Below are 22,924 nucleotides of genomic sequence, written 5' to 3' on the forward strand. Positions count from 1 at the left end.
TTGAAGAGCTCAATTTGACAATGGAGGAATTTGAAGATAGCAAAGAAACATCAGAGTTCATCACATTATTCAATGAGCTATTCGACGTGTTTAATTCTAAAAACCCAAATTCAAAAGGATATAAGAGGCCAATTAATGAGAACACTATTACATGTTTCCGTAGACTATTTAACAAAGCCAGGCAGTACATCATGGAGCTTGAAATTCTCCAAGAAAAAAAAGGTAAAGAAAAATTTAAAAAAAAATATTGTTTAAATTTTTATTTTACGAAATGATTATCTATTCATACTATTTGCCTAGGTACGCAAACATGGGTAAAACTGGTTAACACCATAAATAAGACCGGATTTATAGGATTCCTGGTGGCCATCGAAAGCTTTCAATTTATGTTTGAACGTCATGTAGTCGATCTTCAAGAAATTACGGATATCTACGGATATTGGTGTAGCCAAGATCATTTAGAATCTTTTTTTGCTGCAATACGTTCCAGAGGTGGCAACAACAATAATCCAACAGCTACCCAATTCAGAGCAGCGTACAAAAGACTTATTGTCAATAATGAGGTGGCTTTGTCGGCAGATGCCAATATTCTATATTTCGACGAGTTGAGATTTTTGAAAGTGGACGATAAAGCAAAATTTTACCTCAATAATATCAACAAGGTTAGAATTGAGCCCTTGATGGTTGAGGAGGAAATGGAAAAAGTTACCCTAGAAGACGACGAAATAATTAAAAACACCATCGACGATAATTTTCACCAGCATGCCTTACGAAATTCGGCAAGTTTAATTCAAAAAAAATTAGTTCGTAGCATCAAATGTGAAGATTGCAGACATGAACTTTTCAATAGTTCTATTGGCAGGTTAGAAGTTAATGCAGATGTGTTAAAGGTGTGCAAAATAACCGAGTTGGAGGTAAAAATTGTAGTACAAAATCATCAACGTATAAACTTAGCATACTATTATGATATCATAATGAATCGAACTCTGACACGGATTTCAAATGATACACCGGATGTTTTTAGAGGATTAGCCGAACACATTTTGGATCAAGATGCTTTAGTTAACCATCGAAACTTGTTGTTGAAATTAGCCGTTGATTTTTATTTGAAATTTCGGATGGAGTCCTTCGCTAAACAACATAATGATTCTAAAGAATCTCTTCGAAAAAAACTAACAAAGTTAATATTGTTTAGAAATGAATAAAATGTTGTTTTTAAAATTTACTATGCAATAAACCAATTAGAGGGATTTTGGGAAATAAATTTACTTGTGTATTTCATAAATAAAAGCCATTCGAAAAGCTGACTTTATTTGACCATATTATCGTATTTTTCTTAAAACATCAACTCCTTTTCCGCTAATAAGGTGATTTTTAATCATTGTTTTTAAAAACTTTTTTTTTTGCAACAAAAAAATTATTTATGAAACTTGAATTAGTCGAACATTTCATTATCCACCCTTTCGATATGTTAGTTGAGGTAAAATGAGATTTTGACAGAACCAGAGAACCAGAAAAAACTGGCACACGCGATTAGTATGGGAAACGTCAAGTTGCCAGGGGGTTGTTTATTTTCCAGATAGACTCCGACCTCCAATTCATCAGTGCTCCAACTCCATAGGACTTACCGTCGACCCGGCATGGACGGTAATTCTCGAGAGCTGACTCAATAAGCGAATAGCCCAGAATAAATAGGTCGTTCCAGAGTTGGCCTTTCCACTGGCAACATCGTCGGTTTTCGATTGTGTTCCCCCCAAACCAGGCGGAGGAGTCAATCACTGATAGTGAAACCATGAAACCCCGTTTTAAATATAAATTAAAAGAGAAACATCCGAAAAAAATCGTTTGTGTAATAATCAAAATCTGAAAATATCATAACCTAACATTTTCTATTCAATTTAAATGAAATACATTGAATCATTCAGGTCAAACTTTCATTTTCAAAACCACAAAAAGATTGTATTTTTGATTCACTTGAATTAATTTTCTTTCGAAGTTCATTTTTTTCTATTTTATCCAAAATTTTGTTGTTTTCATGGCAGAGCTATGGTTTATTTTCAAAAAGGGCCTATATTACTCTAGAACAAACGATAAGTTCAATTCCAAGTAGTCTTTTTTATCGATATAAACAAAAATATATTTCTGCTTTTTCCCAACCAAAATTTTTATTATTTTCATTCCAAATAGGGCTAATATTTCAATAAATTTTTCTGCGTGCACCATAGAATGAATTTGCATATTTATTTCATTTAGTTTTTTAGATACACGTTTGGCAATGCTCCTATCATGAGAATTTGGCATTACTATTTTGAAAGTTTGAAAAAAAAAAGTGAAACCTGGTTTAAGATTTTTCAACAGACTGGGCACAAAAAACAATCTGCACTATGTTTGTAAAGTATTTGAGCAAACGAATTGAGATGCAACCATAATCCATGCTATTGCCATCCTGTTTACGTTATTGTTTATCAACAGTTAGCGATTAGCGATTAGCGCTTTAAGCTTGAAGCGATACATTTTTCCGCTCATTTAGCGGTTTTAATTACCGATCGCTAAATTTGAATGAGTTAGCGATTTAATAAGCGTCGCTAATTTTTCAATTAGCGATGCCGAACACTGATGATTAGTCGAAACAATAAAATGTGTCTGCAAAACCAAAACATTTTTATTAATTTGTTAAGAAAGACTCACTACGTTCATATTACAATATAATCTATGTGAAATGCATGTAGCAGAACGAATCCTTATTCACATACGATCTACGTGAACGGGCACATGGAACTCACCTACAACACATATGAGAATTATGTGAATTCTGTTTGCTACGCGAGCTCTGTTTGCTACCTGAAATTCACGTAGGTTTCACATGATTTTCAGGGTGGCAAAAATCTATGTATATTTTCACGTAGCGGTAATGTGAAAAGTTTTTTCGGTGTAAAAATCGCTCACTCCTCGAAACGCACACGAAAATGCTTCGCCGCCGACTCGCTATTCGTGTGTGTTCAATACAATCACGAACAGCAACACAAACGATTCTACGACGGCGGTTTCAATGTTGCTCGTATTACAAAATATTCATGAGCGAGTCTGAGCAACGGGATCACGAGAGACTCGTATTTGCTTCATGAAAATTTTGATACCGAGCTTGCTGTCTGTTTAGGGAAGCAAGTACGTCAGTTCAGAAGAAAAAAAATAGGAAAAAAAAGAAAAACGATTCTGTCGGCTCGTCCATCTCAGGCTGATGTCATGCTGAAGCAACTAGCAACGCAACACAACGCAACGTTCCAATAAGAAAGCGTTGCAACGCATTGGTATGTCATGCTGGCGCGACCTGTCGCTTTGAAATTCCCTAAAAATCATCACTTCTCTACATCTGATAATGCTTTGAATCGTCTCCTTTCTTTCGGGAGCCATCAAAAACTCATCAAATCACGACCCGGATTGCAAGAATGCCGAAATTTGAACCGACAAAATTCCTTGTATTTTTGCCGGAACTAAGAATTCAAGAAATTTTTCTCGCCGATTAAGATATTTTTTAGTTTATTATCACAAGTTCGGACAGATATTCGTACTATTGTGCTTAAAACCCGGAATCACTGCTTCAAATCGAGAAAAAACAATATTCCCATTGGATTTCCTACTATTCGCGCTACAAAACACACTGGCATCAGATTGGTCGCGCTTTACAAAGCGACCAGTATGACAGGTCTGCGCTTTTTCCATGGAGATCAAATGAGAGCTGGTTTGTCGTGTGAACGTTGCGTTGCAGGTTGCGTTGCTAGTTGCTTCAGTATGACATCAGCCTCAGAGACAAACCCCCAGCAAGAAAAATATTCATTACCGTTCATTTTCCGCTTCGTAGCGAAATAAATCCGAAGCGGCCCGCCTCGAATTTATTTCGCTGCGAAGCGGAACATGAACTTAAAAATCACTGGGCCGTCTGGCCTCCCGTTGGCCTACACTTGTTCACATTGTTGCTGTTGATGTTACTGATGTTCCTTTAAGCTCCTAGCTTCTAAAACTGACGCACTTTCTTCCATAGGAAGCAATAATAACAGCACTAGCAAGAAGCAAAAGAATATTTTCGGCCTCGGCATATTTGCCTGGAAAGAATAATAACATCACTAACATGGATTGGATGTGCTGGCCGTATGTACTCTGTTCTTCTTATTTTCAATTCTTTTTGTCCAACGCTATTGAAAGCAGAGTTGCAAGATTTCAGATAATCATTTGAAATTGATACTCACCGTGATGAGTATCAATTAAGCAGCACAATGAATTTCGTTGTGATGCTCAAAGCTTTCGATGTCAAACGAAATTCACTGAGCATCACATCTAGAAAAAAAAATCAGAAATCCAGAATCCCATTAGAGAAATCTTCAGCTTTATTCCCCACGTTTTCCCCTACTATTTTTTGACGACAGTTAAATTTGTAACGAATCTATGGAATATTTGAATGTATCATATAATGTGATTAGCTTTTCACACTAGCGACACGCCAAGTTGAACGACTCCAAACGCTTTGATATAAAAAAATATAAGAGCGCTTTAATGATTGGAATATATTGAAACTTTTTAATAACGAAAGTGTTAAAGCTCGTGGTACCTATGTTTTAAAAAGTGTCTATGTACACAACACACTACCTTATAAATGTTGAGAACAACACATTAATTTTATAATATTATTTTCAAATACGGCGCTTTGGTACTAAACAATTTATAACATAATTTAATAGTCAAGACGACTTAAATAAAAAAAAATAAAATTCAGTCGTTGACGTTTTGTTGGTTTTCAAAATTAAAAGCAACAACATAATATGGGATTAAAAGCAACATTTCTAATCGATTTTCTGGCTATTTGAAATCAGTAAAATATGCTAAGTTAGCTAAGCAGAGAATACATTAATAGAAAAATCGATATTTGTTTTAACTCTCAAGGGCTGAAATTTTTACAAAAAAAGGTCAAAACTCAGATTTTTTTAGGTTTTTTTTTGTATTTTCTCGGCTATTGACATACAAAAAAAAACACATGTTGAACTGTAATATGATCACAGTCATCAAATTTCATGCGGTCTCTTCTTCAGAGCATGTTGTGTACGAGTGAAGGATATCTAAATTTGGAAATATTAATAAAGATCATGTATTCTAACAAATATGCATCTATACATTCAGAATTAAAAGCTACTTTTTATATCAACTAAGTAAAAATTTAATTATAGAATCCGTGATTTCAGTGATTTCGTTTCGGTCGGAATTCATTCGTGAGAACAGGAGATTCTCGCTCACACCTCATTCGCGTTCTAGAACATTTTTATGAGCAAAAATCGGAGCGATGCGGGTTCCGTCGCTCGTATGAATGAGTTTTTCAATCCTTGCGCCAGGTATCCTGTAGCAGAATGTTAATACATGGGCCCCGGAGAGGCGCAAGATGTGGGTTCAAGTCAGGGGGGTGAGGACAAGAGAGACGCCCGTGGCAATGATGTCGTCGGGACGGTATCGAACATTTCGCACATTTCGTGCACCGTCGAACTAACAATATTGTTCAAATTGTTCAGGGTTCAGTAAAAGCTCAAATTTACTCATGTAAACGTTACTTTAAAATTCTGCAAAAAACCATGGATGAGTTTTGAACCAATACAAAGCTTTTAAGACCCCAGGGTTTGAGAAATGCTCCCAAAGTTCAGACTTTAGCCCCACACAACAGTTATTGTTCAGCCTCACAATCCATCGGGACGCCTTACAATCCATCGGGACGCCTTACAATCCGTCGGGACGGCTAATCATCATGACACGCGAGAATACACAGGCGTCTCTCTTGTGCTCACTCCCCTGGTTCAAGTCCTACCGGGGCAAGGCAGGGGGGTGAGGACAAGAGAGACGCCCGTGGCAATGATGTCGTCGGGACGGTATCGAACATTTCGCACATTTCGTGCACCGTCGAACTAACAATATTGTTCAAATTGTTCAGGGTTCAGTAAAAGCTCAAATTTACTCATGTAAACGTTACTTTAAAATTCTGCAAAAAACCATGGATGAGTTTTGAACCAATACAAAGCTTTTAAGACCCCAGGGTTTGAGAAATGCTCCCAAAGTTCAGACTTTAGCCCCACACAACAGTTATTGTTCAGCCTCACAATCCATCGGGACGCCTTACAATCCATCGGGACGCCTTACAATCCGTCGGGACGGCTAATCATCATGACACGCGAGAATACACAGGCGTCTCTCTTGTGCTCACTCCCCTGGGGCAAGGCGAAAATTTTTTTCGCATGTTTTTCAACATCGATTTTCTCTTATCTAGTCCCTGAAATTTCATCTAAGTTGGATTCATTTCTCTACAAAAAAAAAAAAAAAAAGTTTCGCTGACTGAATGTTTGAGTCAAGACCCATCCCTGGGTCGCAGTTTAAAAATACTAAACAAATTTCACGAATCTTTCGTTATCACATCAAGTCATACTCACTAAATAAAACGTAAATTTTAGTTGAAGTTCATTATGCATAGATTCTTATAAGGGCGAGTTTATATATTTATTCCGTAGCATCTTCGTGAGAATCAAGTGGATAAAAATTATGTAGTTTTTCGGGTAGCCGCTATTTAAAGATTATGGAAAGCGAGTTGAGAGAACAGCCTGAACATATCGATAGAAATTTCAAGCGAGTTGAGAAGACGGCTTGAAAATTAAAGGCGAGTTGAGAAGATAGCTGGAAGGTATCGATAGATATTGGCTAGTGAACGGTAGACAATGTGCAACTCGAGACCCCATACACCCAACCTTCGGGTAGTGGTCATATCACCTCTTGTCTGCAACTCCGATTCTCTACCTCCCCGTGGTGCTAGCTGAGGTGCGAGCAACCTTACCGGAGATCGGGTACCCAACCCAGGTGGATGCTTTGGTCGCATGAAAACTGAGTTAGGGGGCTTCATACGCGTCTGTTCTCCATGTCAGAGGCGGCGTGCGGAGTGCAATAACGTCCTGGTGGTGTTCGGGACGAAACGACCAACGAAAACGACTTATTGATTTCGCTGCCTCTAAACGAATGGCCGTACGTAGTACCTTTTTCCAGCACCGCCTCCCACACAAGTATACCCGGAGATCACCGTATCAAACGTAATCACAGATCGACCACGTTTTGATTGACAGCCGGCACTTCTCGGACATCATCGACGTCAGATCCTGTCGAGGCGCCAACATCGAGTCAGACCACTTTCTGGTGATAATGCAGATGCGCCCAAAACTCTCCGTAGTGAACAACACACGAAATCGGCGCCCACCTCGGTTAAATATCGCGCGACTGAAGCAACCTGAGGTCACGGCAGACTACGCGCAATCGGTCGAAGCAGCGCTGCCGGCAGAGGGCGAGCTTGTCGAGGACTGTTGGGATACCATCAAGACAGCCATCAACAGTGCTGCGGAGAACGTCATCGGTTATGTGGAGCGATCTCGTTGGAACGACTGGTTCGACGAGGAGTGTAGGAGGGGGATGGACGAAGAGAATGCCGCGCGGGCGGCAGTAGTGCAAAGAGGCACCCGTCGAAATGTGGAAAATCACCGACAGCGGAAGAGGCAGCGAGTCCGAATTTTCCAGGAGAAAAAGCGCCGCATGGAGGAGGAGGAGCTCGAGGAGCTGGAGCAGCTGCATCGTTCCCAAGAAACACGAAAGTTCTATCAGAAACTCAACGTATCCCGCAAAGGCTTCGTGCCGCAAGCCGAAATGTGCCGGGATAAGGACGGAGGCATCCTGACGGACGATCGTGAGGTGATCAAAAGGTGGAAGCAGCACTTCGATGAACACCTGAACGGCGCACATGCAGGAGATCAGGACGGTGGGGGAAGGTACATCGCCGGCGTAGCCAACGACGTAGAGGAGCCACTCCCAACGCTGAGTGAGGTTAAGGAAGCCATTCGCCAGTTGAATAGAAACAAGTCGGCTGGGAAGGATGGCATCGCAGCTGAACTCATCAAAATGGGCCCGGACAAGTTGGTCGATTACCTACACCGGTTGATGGTCCGGATCTGGGACATAGAACAGCAACCGGAGGAGTGAAAGGAGGGGGTAATATGCCCCATCTACAAGAAGGGTGACAAATTGGACTGTGAGCATTACCGAGTGACCACTGGACAATGGACAATGCCGCCTACAAAGTGTTGTCCCGAATCCTACTCCGCTGACTAACGCCACAAGCAAACAGATTCGTGGGAAGTCATCAGGCCGGCTTCATGGAGGGACGGTATACGACGGACCAGATATTCACATTACGGCAAATCCTCCAAAAATGCCGTGAACACCAAGTCTCTACGCACCATCTATTCATCGACTTCAAAGCCGCATACCGCACGATCGACCGCAACGAGCTATGGAAAATCATGGACGAGAACGGCTTTTCCCGGAAGCTGATCATACTGATCAAGGCGACGATGGATGGAAAGCAGTACTATGTGCGGATTTCGGGTGAATTGTCGAGTTCATTCGAATCGCGCAGGGGGCTTCGACAAGGTGATGGTCTATCCTGCATGATGTTCAACGTGACGCTAGAGGGTGTTATTCGACGAGCGGTGAGCGAAATGCGGGGCACGATTTTTAACAGTTCCAGTCAACTTATCTACTTTGCCGATGACATTGATATAGTCGGCAGATCATCTGCGGCGGTGGAGGAGATCTACCGCAAACTGAAACGCGAAGCAGGAAGGATTGGGTTGATGATTAAAACGTCCAAGAAGAAGTACATGCTGGCCTGCGGATCCGAGTCTGACCGAACCCGCTTGTCCAGTAATAACAAGGCACGATCGACGGCAACGAGCTGGAGATAGTGAAGACTTTGTCTATCTCGGCTCACTGGTGACCGCAGACAATGACACCAGCCGTGAGATCCGGAGGCGAATTATCAGCGGAAGTCGTGTCTACTATGGACTCCACAAGCAACTGCGGTCGAGAAGATTTAGCCCTCGCACGAAGTGTAAACTGTATATGACGCTTATTAGACCGGTTGTTCTCTACGGAGACGAGACATGGATATTGCTCGAGGAGGACCTGCGCACACTCGGAGTATTCGAGCGACGAGTGTTAAGAACCATCTTTAGAGGCGTACAGGAGAACGGAGTGTGGAGGCGAAGGATGAAACATGAGCTCGCGCGACTCTACGGCAAACCCAATATCCAGAAGGTGGTGCAGGCTGGCCGGATACGCTGGACAGAACATGTTGCGAGAATGCTGAACGACTGTCCTGCAAAACAGGTGTTCTCTACAATTCCGGTATGAACAAGACCAGCGGGGGCGCAACGAGCGAGGTGATTAGACCAAGTGGAGGGTGATCTGGCGAACGTGGGGTGCCCGAGAAATTGGAGAACGGTTGCTATGGACCGAGTGAATTTTAGGAATTATGTTCGTCAAGTTATGTCGTGAGACGGAATACTATGTAAATAAATAAAATTCAACATTAACATTTTGTGAAAAACATACAAAGAAGGTTTTGATCACGATCTCTTGAATGAGATCAAAAGAATTGCAATATGTCATAAGATGGCTGAGATATGGCCGATCAAAATTTTCATGTTTTTGAAGGGGCGATCCCAAACTTTTGGCCAGCAGTGTATGTACATATATCTTTTAAAGTTTAAGTCAAACTCACCTGCACCACCGTGCACCTCCTGCGGCTCGATATCTAGCTGTTTAGAACCGCACGGGCACAGCACATCTACCACCAGCAGAATGAGATTGCTGTGCGGTATCTTCTGCACACTGAAGGGTCGCTCGCACCCAGACGAGTGACAATTGGTCAGTTTACCCTTAGGAACAGAAAAATAACAATTTTAGCAATTCATTTAAAGCAAATTTAAAAAGCTGCATACCTTCAGGGGATTATTCTGCCCACTAGAGTTCAGTCGTTCTGGCTGCAGGATGTAGAGATCTGTTTTCAAATCGCAGGACCTAGCATGAGCCGGGTCCGGAACCACACGAGGACCGCCCGCGGGCTGTGACCGATGGGGTGGTGGCGTCGAATGTGTTTCGTAGTCTTGTGTCGTGACATCGTTGGAGTTGTGCTCCGGAGGCATTTCATAGTTGTTTTCATAGTCATAGGTATCATCTTCGAAGTCATTTTCGGTATCATAATAGCTGTTGCTCTGCTGCCAACTTGCCACTGGAGTTGGAAGTATCGATAACCAATAGGTTGCAAAAGTTGCAATGTACTTCAACAGCCAGGACATGGGTCGTATTGGTTTCAGCGGTTCTCCGGCAGCCGTGTAAGGGTTATCTTTATCGGAACAGGTACCCTGGTAGTCCATCAGTGCTATCCGCCGGTAGATTCTATCTTGAACCAGTGAGTCCATGATGGTGCCATCGATTTGACCGAAGAATTTACCCGTATGCTCGTTACGTTCCGAAAGTATTACGAAGCCGTTGTCGTCCAAAAGGTAGCAATCCAGCTCGTCCGAGGCACAAGTTTTCTTGCAAGATGTGGATCCGGTACACTGGAAGAATAATAATTTTGTTAAGCAGCTACATAGCAAATCTTTAGATTAAAGAGAGTCTTACAGCTGAAGTGATATTGATGAAATGCTTCGCTAGTGACTCATGTTGGAACTGAAGACCGACAACTGCAGCTGGAGCTTTGTGACCACGATGATCTATGAACAAAGCATGAGTAGCTGTCACCAAAGTTGAGCTATTCCTACCAGAATATCTAGAAAGTTGAAAAAGTTATTGAAATAACTGTTCATTTTCTTAGGAATCTTAAGACATTTACCCAGAGTCGAACGGAACGCTGAAGACGAAACCATCCGGTTCTATGGAATGATGATCAACAGCCCGTTTGTACCAACTCATGTCCATTGCTCGGGCATTGGATTCACTGAAGTGCCTATAGAAATACAAAAATAATTCTTGATAACTGCCAAATTTTAAGCTTATAAAAACACTTACGGATCCGGCACGGAGTCGGAGTGGGGTAAATGATCGAACCACCGAAGCAAACCGGATCGGGTGGCCACAAATGTGGTTTTGACTTCGAACATCGAAAATCCTTGTCTGAAATTTGTTCGTTTGTGGGCATTTTATGAAGGGACGAGAATTGAAAAGAGCACAAAGATAGGAAACACTCGATTAGCGTTCGGTAGTTGATGGATTGGACAATAAGCTGTAAGAGCGTAGGGTCGTAAAATGTGTGTGCTTCGTTATCTCCCGATACCGATCTGCCAGGAAGCTGCTTTATAAAAGGTTATATTGTTGTGTCAATTAGTTTGAAATATGCCTTACATCGAAACACAACTCTAAATATCTATATACATAAAAAAGACGGTACTTCACCCAACCGATTTGCCTGACATTTGAATAATAAAAAGCATTTTTGGTCACGTTCTTCTCCGTAAAATGCCATATTGCATTGAACTACCTGCTTGCAACTACCTTTCATCTTACTCTTGAAGTGTTGCTAACAAAGGATTTTTTCTAAATTAAATAAAGATAATAAAGAAAAAATATCAACAAACAAGAAAACTGGTATGATGAACTGTGTTATTAGGAAAATTCACTATAGTCTTTCAGGGACATAAAATAGATCTTCAAAAGCTTTAATGTTTTTTGAAGTTCAAAATCATGTCTTAGAAGCTTTTTATAGTTCGTCTTGACATAAGTTTCTTCGTACAATATTATGCAATTAAACAGGCACATGCTGCTCCTGCATGCATGGCACTTCAATAGACAAGTTTGGTTTAATTCACTCTCTGGAGCCACCTTCTTCTACAGTGCGGGTTTGTACGGTTATCGTAAGTCTAGATTGAGGTTCCACCTAAAATTGCTAACTACTCTATTCATCTTTGTTGCTGGCGAAGTCTTTTAAATTCTCTACTACTCTTCCTGACTGTTGCTATTTGACATGGTCTTATCTTCTTTTTCTTAAAATTTGGGTTTTGATTATGTAGTTTTCAAAAATTTCAGCAAAACTTAGCTATTTTTTGACTCGATGCCGATTGCACAAATGAGTCTACCGAAAAGGTAAGATTGTCAGAAAACTTGAAGAAAATAAATAAGACTTTTATTTGGAAAATGTCGAAAAAATCTCTGATTGCGGTGTGTATGATGTGAACCCGCAATCTCTGGCATTCAAGGTAAACGCATTACTGATTCGATTACAGGTTACATATTCAACGCAATCATTGAAGCAGGCTCATCCAACCAAGAAGCTGATGGCGGAGGCGGAGCCAATGAAGGTCAAAGAGCCGGGAACCGTGGAAGGTTGTCGGGCCATAAGCTATCTGGAAGGTCATCAGACTGGGAAGCCATGTGAAGGTCGTCGAGTCTGGGAAAAGTCGTTGGGACGGATCCATTAGTGGCGTCAGGCCTCAGGAAATGCGTCGAGGCACAGGCGAAAACTTCAAGCCAGAGCAAGGAAGTCGAGACCAGAAGTCTTCTATAAGGTATTTGGATCGGAGTCAGATGGAGGTCATCGATCCAGGAATCATTGAAGGTCGATGGGCCGGATCCACTGCAAGATCGTCGAGCCGAAAGCCAGAAGAAAGGTCAATGGCAATTGCGTCGTGAAAATTAAGGGGACGATTCAGGTCCGGTGTCTGATGAAGAGGAACAGCCCCATCTTAAGGAGGAGACACCGCACAATGGAGCAGAACATACTTTGTGCTGGATAAAACTTCATAACTTCTTCAAATTAACTTATAGAGGTTTGAGTTTTTCGAATGAAATGTTTTCGATAATTAAAGCTATCTCATCTCAGTTTACATTATCTTAATTCAAATAACTCCAAATCGAAAAATAATTTCATATTTGAAAAATTTCGTCATAAAAGATAAAACACTGCGCTATCCAATGAATTTTTTGTAAGAGAAATCCATCCAAAAAGTTTTTTTTAAAGTTTTGTGTAAATAAACACGTTTATTCATGAAACTTTACTTCCTAATTTATCCAAAAAGCATCGAATTTCAATAAATGTTAAAAATTTCTTCCTTTCTCAAGGTAAAACAAAAATTGATAGAATTAAAGATGCTTAAACCATTTTTAAAAATTCAGAATAATTTGAATATTATTTAAATGAAATGTTATTGAGAAAAATTGTTTAAATTTCATGATGAAGAGGGCATGTTGATGAAGCCTAAAATTTCAACACCTATCAAGCTTTCTCCTATTGGCGCACTAATGCCTGTCTATCCACCTTTCTTTCAAATTTCTATAAAATAAATTCTCTCTTGTTTTCATTCCGCCGCACATGCCATTAATATTATAATCATAATTTATTGTCAATAAAGGCTCAACATTTCGTTGAGAGCTAGATGGGACATGATACGGTATCATTTCGACGAGGTTAGCACTGTCTATATTTCCGGATATAATATCGAATATAAATAGGTGACGAAGAAGTAAAATTCGTGAGCCGATCGGTTCGATGTTTAGGATCCGACATCGGTCATAGTAAGGTCGAAATCTCTGAAGTTTATTCCAGGGTAGATTAGGTAGTGCGTACTTTAAGAACCGCTACTGGACTGATTCAAGAAGTTTCATACCTCCGATTGAGTTTGGTGCCCAGACTTGGATGTTGTACTCCAAACCACAGCGGACGAGCGAACATTACAATGCTTTCAGAGTGGTAATTTCGCTGAATCCTTTTGGTGTTTTATAGGGAAAAGTTGTCCTAAATGGGCTGATCGGGCTGTTTGATAAAATGGCTGACTAGACAGCTTATCTGACCAATGCATTTTGAGGGTGATACGGCAAGAAAGAATTTTATGAATTTACTAACTCACAAAAATTTAAAAAAATCATACAAGGTTTTGATACATTTTGTTGTAATATTTCGACTTTTAAAAATTATACGTAAAGAAAAGAAGCTTAAAACAAAAACTAGAATGGTTTTTCTTTGTTACTCAAATGAACTCAAGAAATTAAACATTTTTTAGTTTTTGTGGAGGTTTAATAATGACTATATAGTGGAATAATAGAGTGTTTTTGTATGCCCCCATCATGTTTGTAAAATGCCTCCATCCTAAAATAACAGGTTAAATAGAATAAATAAATGGTTTTTATCACTGAACCTTCAAATCTTAGCTCTGAATAACATCTTAAGAGAGAATTGAAGATCTAAACACAGATTTGATAAAGTTTTTCTCATGGATGAACTGCCTCCATAGTATGGCAACCCTAACTTTTGTTTTATTCCATAAAATTATAGTATACATAGATTTTTATAAAACTTCAACTTTGTCGTACGTAAATTATTACTTTCTAGCAGTTTCAATGGAATTATACGGAAATATTGTTCAAAACATTAGCCCGCACGGTTTGAGGTTCGGCATTTTAGACAACACTTACAATATAATCGTTTTCTTGAAAACAGAAAAAAAATTAACATAAAAATTACTCCATTGTATAGAAAACAGATGCCTGCACACGTGTATATAGTTTTTGTACACATATTCAATGTGATATTTGATTAAATCAGTGTTCTGCTTAACAGGCGCATATAGCCCGCTTCTCCCCTACCAGAAATCCCAGCACTGTTTTAGCCTTCGCCATGGTTGCAGCAAGATGTTCCTTGAAGTTTAGAGACTTATCCACCATCGTACCCAAATCACGAATGGAATCAACTTTCTGAAGTACCGTGTTATCAGCTATGTAACGGTGCGCGATCTCAACTCTGCTTCTAGTGAACGTTAAAAGCTTACAATTTTTAGATTTAGATTTAGATTAACATTCATTTGGCACCAGAACATAAGTTTATCGAGATCTTGCTGCAGTGACAAACAGTCGGAATATTGTGATATTGAGCGGTATATTTGTATATCGTCAGCGTTGAACACTAGTTCAGAATCAATTATATCACAAAGGTCGTTCATAAACAAGTTGAACAGTAGCGGACCCAAATGACTCCCTTAAGGCACTCCAGAAGGAACAGTGAAGTTTCGGGATTTGATGTGACCCTGCCGGACGAATGAAGTTCTGCCTTGGAGATGCGATTCGAGCAATTTACGATACAAGTTGGGAATCCCATTTTTTTTCAGTTTGTCGATCAGGAGCTTGTGGGGAAGCCGATCGAATGCCTTCGCAAAGTCCACATATGAAGCATCTACTTGCTTTTTATTTGCGAGACAATCGCTGATAAAGGGGACATAAATACACCATTAAGTTTGACAAAGTTGATCGCTTTTTGCGAAATCCGTGCTGACATTCATCAATGATTTGTGATGAAACTGGGATCATTGCGTGGAAAATTAACAACTCAAAAACCTTTGCAAGGCAATTTAGTATAGAAATTCCACGGCAATTTTTAACGAGAACTATATTACCGGATTTGTGGATGGGTGTATTTGCTGCAGATTTCCAAAGTTTTGGGAAGGTTGTTGATTCTTAAAACTTATTAAAAATCATGCTTGTCCAAGAGAGTTACAGCATCGTTTAATGAATAGCCAACATTTTCAATAGACGGGCCAAATTTCAGAAATGAGATTGGCTGGCGGGCCAAAAAAACAAATTGTTCTGAAATATTCGAAGAAAACGAACAATAAAAGATTTTTTAAATGCTATAAAAAAACATTTGCCTGGGTCACATCAAGTATAGATAAAGCTTGCCAGATTACTCGATTTTATCCGGGTTTTCCCAGATATTTAATACAAAATTTGGGAAAAGTTCGGTCCGGTTGGTTGCCCGGATTTCATTAAAAAATGCTCGGATTTTGCCCGGATCTTCTCACCTTTTTTGCCAGATCGAACAAAAAACAATTTTTATTTTTCCTTTTTTTATTTATGCGTTTAAAACGCGAATTTTTGAGCAAGTTTTATAAAAATAATCATGAAAGGTTTTGTGGCAGCCTTAAATACAATTTAAAATCTGTTATTAAGTTTTACGAGATTTTTTTTCCAATTTTTGTTTTTTAGTAGTTCTTGGGTATTTACCAAATTTGGCCGGATTTTTGGTAGACAATTTTGAAATCAAATGCCCGGATTATGCCAGGTTTTCGGATAAAATAGCTCAGATCTGTCTGGCCTGGAAACGGACTGAAAAAATTCTGGCAACCTTAGTATAGTTTCAACTTAATGAGTCACTTTTGTTACTAGAATATTTTTACAAATTTTGCTCCATTTAAAAAATAATAGGAATGTTATGCGAGACGGAATGATTTGTCCCTTCCAACTTACATATGTAGATAAATTTTTTCAAGGCAATTAAAACTTCCTTGGTTTATTCATTCCATAAATGTCAAATAGTGTGACTACAATGAATATTAAGTCAATTTCATGGTCTCTAAGTAATAAAAAATGACCTCCCATTTTTCAAGTTTACCGTTCTTCTTAGAAAATTTTTATAGGTAAATTTAAAAAAAACCCGCAGATTGTAATTGTTGAAATAAAGTAACGTCACATGCTTTTGACACTGAAACGAATACTTTTTCAACGAACTCTAGTTTTATCATAAATAATATTGATTTTTCATAGTACGGAACTCAACCTCAACTCAATCAAACATTATCATTACACTTTTTGTAAGTTTAAAATTTAGGAAAAAAAATCGTTCTTTTGAGAGATTTGTCAGTACAAAACCGATTCTAGTTGAATTCTACTACCGAACTGTAAATTCTGTTTAGTTTTTCATTATTGATGTACTTGTACATAAATACAAAGCAAGATGCCAATTCAAATATGTTTGGAGTTGGTTTAATTTTCATAAAGCTCAGCAAGAAATAACTGCTGTGAAAAGTGTTCACAGCAAACTTTCGATATTTTACAATATTTGAAAAGAATATTTAATTCGGATGGATGAACGAAGTGGTTGAAATGGAATTCAAGTTACGAATGGTTAAATTTGATGTAAAATTATTCTCTTAATTCTGATGTTGATAAGATTCGGTGATTTTTTACGAATTTTAAATGATTTTATACGATCTTACTATCTTTCTGAGGCTATTCAAACTCATCAATATTAAGACTAGAGTCCGCTTGAATGCTCTTTAAACCAATGCACACTGGTATGGAACATCAATCTAGCGCAGGCATGTCAAACTGGGGGTTCGCGGGCCGCATGCGGCCCGCCGTCTAGGTCAATGCGGCCCGCGTAGCGTTGTCTTAAATTGTCACAAAAATACACCACTGATTTTTATTTAAAATAGAACTGCAAAAAAAAACTAAAGCTGAATGTACCGATTTAACTGATTTTGGCTGCGGCCCTCTACGTCATAAAATTTTTTTAATGCGGCCCGCACACCTAAACGAGTTTGACATGCCTGATCTAGCGGAACTAAATTAATAGCGCCCAGGGATGAAAAGATAGACTTTTGATGTCTTCGACAACATTGCATAATTTTGTAAGGCGCATACTTTGAAATAAAATATAGAGTCGAGGGGTCCACCAATAGCAAGATAAAAATGCTAACTTTTTTGTTAAGCATTTTAGAGCTTTGATTTCTTCTACAAAGTTGTTTATCTTAACAAAATACATAACTTTGTTGAACAAGTCAAAGTTCTACAATTGCATTCTAAGGAGTTACAATAAAATTAAAAATAATACCTTGAAAAAACAGTATTTTAAATCCGAAACGTTGTAGGTAAGGCAAAAACATTTTCAGTCTTCGAAACAAAGTTGAAAAACGTTAAGATCTACAATCTTTTAGAACATTATGATGTGTTTTGAAATTACTGAAGCGCTGTAGAAAGCATTTAGTGTAATATATTGACGATTTTCAAAGAAAATTTTATCGTATTGCGCAAATTTTTGCACCATCAGCCAATGTGGATTTTATTTTTGGTGTTAAGAGGAATCATTACCATATAAAACTAGCGTGGAACTCGGTGGAACTCGAAGCAATTTAAGATTCAAAATCTAGTATTTTGTTCACAAATTTCACTGTTTTTAGACACTTGTTTTTACAACATTTGCTTCGGTCAGGAGTAAATGGTGTATATCAACGTGTTGACAGCTCTGGTTTCAAAATGGTCATAGATCCTTTTCTCAAATTGAGAAGAGAAACTTATTATCTCAAAGGTGTTTTATTCGTTAAACAGAGCAAAAATTGGCCTGCCACCGGCTACTGAAAGCTGAAAGCTACTTTACTTTTGGAGTTAAATCACTTTCACGTGTTGGTACAGATATCATTTATATAATGATGTACTAGAAAAGATTTTATTGATAAATTCGAAACGGAAAACCGGTTAAATCATCTAATTATTTCATATTCTCAAATTCTGCCAGTTCATTGCATCAAATAAACTAAGAAACTAATAAAGTGTCTAAAAAAAGTGATATTTGTGAACAAAATACTAGATTTTGAATCTTAAAATTACTTCGAGTTCCACCGAGTTCCACGCTAGTTTTATATGGTAATGATTCCTCTTAACACCAAAAATAAAATCCACATTGGCTGATGGTGCGAAAATTTGCGCAACTCGATATTCTTTTCTTTGAAAATCGTCAATATATTACACTAAATGCTTTCTACAGCGCTTCAGCAATTTCAAAACACATCATAATGTTCTAAAAGATTGTAGATCTTAACGTTTTTCAACTTTGTTTCGAAGACTGAAAATGGTTTTGCCTTACCTACAACGTTTCAGATTAAAAAAACTGTTTTTTCAAGGTATTATTTTTAATTTTATTGTAACTCCTTAGAATGCAATTGTAGAACTTTGACTTGTTCAACATAGTTATGTATTTTGTTAAGATAAACAACTTTGTAGAAGAAATTAAAGCTCTAAAATGCTTAACAAAAAAGTTAGCATTTTTATCTTGCTATTGGTGGACCCCTCGACTTTATATTTTATTTCAAAGTATGCGCCTTACAAAATTATGCAATGTTGTCGAAGACATCAAAAGTCTATCTTTTCATCCCTGGGGGCTATTAATTTAGTTCCGCTAGATTGATGTTCTATACCAGTGTGCAATGGTATGTAGTCACCAAATCCCAATCAGAAAACATTGAAAAAATTGTTATGGGATTCACAGATAACGTGTTAAATACCGTAAAATTTTGATAATTTGAAAACCGTAATTTCAGTGACGGTATACTTTTTGGTAAAATTATATGAGACCCTCAGAGCTAAAGACATATATGTAAGTGCAAAAATGATCGATTTTGAGTAAATAATGTCAAACGATTCTCGATTATTCAAATTAAATTTTTGGTGAATTTTTCAGATTTTTATAATTATATTCTCTTACCTGTAAGCTCGAAAGAAAATTACAACTGTTCGAAAAATAAATGGAAAATGGCCAAACACAATAGTTTAAATGCATGTTTTCTCGAAATTAGTTTTTAAACACTTTTGTTCCTTTGGCTTATATCACTTCAAGAATAATTTCAGATCTCTGTTTTGAATTTTGTTAGTTTAGATTCAGATATATTTACCCAAATGATATACGCAGACCAAGAATAATGTCAAATTCTTAGACCATAACTTTTCCAAAAAGAGCTTCGCGGGCCACAAAAAGTTGGTCGCGGCCCAAGATTTTTCAAAATCTTTGATAGATTAGAGATGTGCTATCAATTTAGTTACCAGAAATATAATTTTTTTTATCCGTTTCATCGAAGCAATCGCATGATGTTTGTTTATTACAAATAAATAAGTATCATATGTGACCATGGAAATGGTCTAGCATATAAGCAAAGATCCCTAACTAACAAGATGATCGGGCATATTATTTCACGAACGAATCTTCGGAGACAACAACACAATGCATATGGTGCTGCCATCCAACGAGATGGGATCCAAGCTTTGCACTTGACGATTGCACCTCTCACTAATACACTGAAAACAAACGTCACTTTTCCAAAACAAGATTTTTGTTTACATTGTTCACGCCAATCATTTTGCACTATGGGCGCAGAGAACAGACGTACAAGCTCGAACAAAAAATCTTCCAAAAAGTGTGTAAAATTTCAAATGCTGACATTCAAAAAATATGTTAGAAATTGACTTAAAATAGTGCAATCTATTGTGCCGTTCAAAAGTTACAAATCAAATTTTCAGGTGGCCAGTTTTCGAAAAGGCCCAGCCAAAAGAAACAAAAATTGTTCAAAACTATCGTTGGAAATTTTACACAAGTTTCGTGGGCTAGCTTGTATGTCTGTTCTCTGTGCTATGGGTGAATTGTTTTTCTTTCCCACTTTTGATGGAACATTTTGTTGCAACTGGCCGTTTCCAGTCAACCCTGACCCCGATCGTTCGCCAGCGGAACGGATTCCCCTAGCATTCATCAAAATTCAAGGAAATTCGCTACACCGGTAAGTTAACAAACTAAAAGTGAACGAAATTTGATTCTGAATCCAAATCAGGATGCAAGAAGGAGATTCAGAAATGTGTTATCAACGAATTTAATTTCAGCTAAGCATCCGATGGAACGGCTAATGAAAAATTCAAGAAGAACCAAATAGACAGATGGATCATTAATTTTGGATGCCCGTTTTTGCGAGGAATCAGCCAACATCGAACTCGATCGTTTGCCAGTGCAACACATTTTAGCAGAATTCGAGAAAAATGGAATCTTCTATTCCTCCGGTAAGTTGATAAGTTGAAAGTGTATAAATTTATGTTTCAAATCAAAACCAAATCAAATTACAGCTGTACTGCAGACGGAATTTCCGATATAGGATCCCACGAGGAATGAATCTTGCAAGCCAAACAACCTGATTGTCCTGCCCAGTTACCCAGGTTTTTACAATTGTTACATTTTTACTGTAATTCATTAAACTTGAACATTTGACGTAATAGGTGATTTATTGTTTTGAATAACCCATGTTACTTTGTGAAACAGGGAAGGATGTCTCATACCAAATTTATGTAAAATAAGACACTACTCAAATAATTTTCAAGTTCATTTTCTCAAATTTGTTAAACAGCCAAGTTTTGATTGAATGAATTTTGAAACGAGGGTCTCGTACAGAATCAATGTTTTATTTATACGGGGCAAATAAAAGTTTCAAATAAACATATAAAAAATTAAAACAACTGCTGGCATATATTCCACAAGCTCATAATGTTCAATCCTACATATAAACAACACATTTAAACAACTTTGTAAAAATGTACATCTTTTTTTGCAACTTTGACCACTGTGCTGTGGTGTAATCAAAGAAAACTGGGATGTAAACAGAAAAGTAAACGCGAGCTGCTTTGATTTTTATGCAGTAGTGTGTGTAACAGATTACACAATTTGAGCTTGGATCTCAGTCCGTAAAATCTATTTTGGCGCTAGTGTTCTGTCGCCAAAATTTCTCGGAAGCCGGTAGGACCTGATATAAGGTAGCGAAGTTAGTTGAATAAAGTATTTTACGGGATGAATCATCCAACCGGATTAAAATTCCCGAACAAAAAAAAGAATATAGTATTCCAAGTTCTACCACCAAGTCTCCTTTCTACAGCCCAAATTGCTTCCTTCAACAGGCTAAAATAAGACACCTTTGTTCTAGAACATGCGTTGTAAATAAATTTTTCTATCCTCAAAACTAGCAAAAGCTCTTGGGAATGAAAAGGTCAATGAAGCGCAAGCAGATCGACTTGACCGTGGACAAATTGGGTTTAGATTCAATATAGAGAGCTTGCAGTAATGTAAGGGAAACTTCGATGTCCTCTTTACGGTTCCTACGATTTTCTACGCCTGTTTACTTCAATCACAGAGAACAGACGTACAAGCTAGCCCACGAAACTTGTGTAACATTTCCAACGATCTTTTTCAACAAATTATTGTTTTTTTGGCTGGGCCACCAGATGTTTCAAACACACCAAAGAGAACTATCAAAACCAAACTGAGAAAAAAAAACAGTTGGTAAGTTTTGAACAGGATGATGAATTGTAAAGCATGCTCCAAGAAAGTTGCTGTTAAAGTTTTGTAGCATTTTCATCCGGTTGCATAATGGAAAAATATTTTGAAAGTTAATCGCATACGGTTTTTACTTATTGATTTTTTCGGTGAGTGAAACCACTTTTTTTATTTTAAATTTAAGTAACGTTTCGGGTTACTCTGGGGGACATCTGAAGATGGGTGAAGAAAACTTAGGTAAATTTGAAAAAAATCACTCATCGAAAGTCAATATGAAAAAACCGTATAAAATGAAGGAAGTGAAATTCTGTCCAGTCAAAAGTATCTCTTATTGCATTTATCTATCAATAAATCGAACTCGTCTATTTTACAGCGGCATTAGATTAATTGTTAACGCAATAGACGGCACTGTTTCGAGTCTATTTTCAACGTTATTTCAAATGTCAGCATTGAAAATTTTACACACTTTTTTGAAGACTTTTTGTTCGAGCTTGTACGTCTGTTCTCTGTGCTTCAATATAGATATGTAGGTACTACAACCATGAAACGACGAATTGAATCTGCTCGTGCAATTTATTCATGTAACCGTAAATCAAGTTTACCATAAAGACAACTATGTCAGATGATTTTAATACAATTAAAAAAAATAAAATAATTAAGCTCGCCTCTCCCCTGCTTTCAGAAAGCTTCAACAAAATATAATGTTGAGCTAATATGATAGCTTTAAGAGAGTTGCATATTTGAGTGAGTTGGGATAAACCCTTTCTGATTGGCACACTTCTTCAAATCTTCTGTTCCAGTCTGTGTTGAAGATTTCTAGATGTTCAAGGGGTTATTTCTGGCAAATTTCCAATTTCTGTTATTTTATTTTATAAATACAATTTCACAATCAGTTAAAGGAGTATACTTATCGGGTTTCATTTGAAAAAAAAACTGAAGAACTTAAATGATGCTAGATTATTACAGTGAATTATACCGGGGAGAACAGAAACACACCCAATCGTCTGTTGTGCTGTGGGAAAAACGTTAGTGCAATTTTACCTGTGCAGTAAAGCCATCAGTGTGGCGATTGGGCTATTTATAATTGATACAAATTTTGCCAAATAAAAAAAATATTGATTTCGAGCGGAAGAGACAAACATTCAAGTGGATATAAAAAGAAGAAATCACAAAAGA

General features: G+C 37.9%; 1 protein-coding gene and 1 long non-coding RNA gene across 4 annotated transcripts in view; one reads left to right on the top strand and one right to left on the bottom strand.

The window, feature by feature from the left end:
* LOC129749064 (voltage-dependent calcium channel subunit alpha-2/delta-4) overlaps positions 1-22,924 on the bottom strand; it is a 307,916-nt gene that overhangs the window by 9,483 nt on the left and 275,509 nt on the right. For 2 of the 3 annotated variants that reach the window (XM_055743903.1, XM_055743905.1), the window contains 6 exons: positions 22,790-22,822; positions 10,918-11,022; positions 10,742-10,855; positions 10,531-10,678; positions 9,846-10,466; positions 9,626-9,782 (listed from right to left, as the gene is read on the bottom strand). In XM_055743903.1, coding sequence (XP_055599878.1) covers positions 9,626-9,782; positions 9,846-10,466; positions 10,531-10,678; positions 10,742-10,855; positions 10,918-11,022; positions 22,790-22,822 — 1,178 coding nt within the window. The remainder of the gene's footprint in view (positions 1-9,625; positions 9,783-9,845; positions 10,467-10,530; positions 10,679-10,741; positions 10,856-10,917; positions 11,023-22,789; positions 22,823-22,924) is intronic. The other variant, XM_055743904.1, reaches the window with a different exon arrangement.
* Positions 20,030-20,888, top strand: LOC129749065 (uncharacterized). The gene is made up of 3 exons (XR_008737918.1): positions 20,030-20,213; positions 20,314-20,487; positions 20,551-20,888. It is a non-coding gene; the product is annotated as an uncharacterized LOC129749065 (long non-coding RNA).

This window comes from Uranotaenia lowii, chromosome 2 (assembly GCF_029784155.1).
Source record: "Uranotaenia lowii strain MFRU-FL chromosome 2, ASM2978415v1, whole genome shotgun sequence".
NCBI lineage: Eukaryota > Metazoa > Arthropoda > Insecta > Diptera > Culicidae > Uranotaenia > Uranotaenia lowii.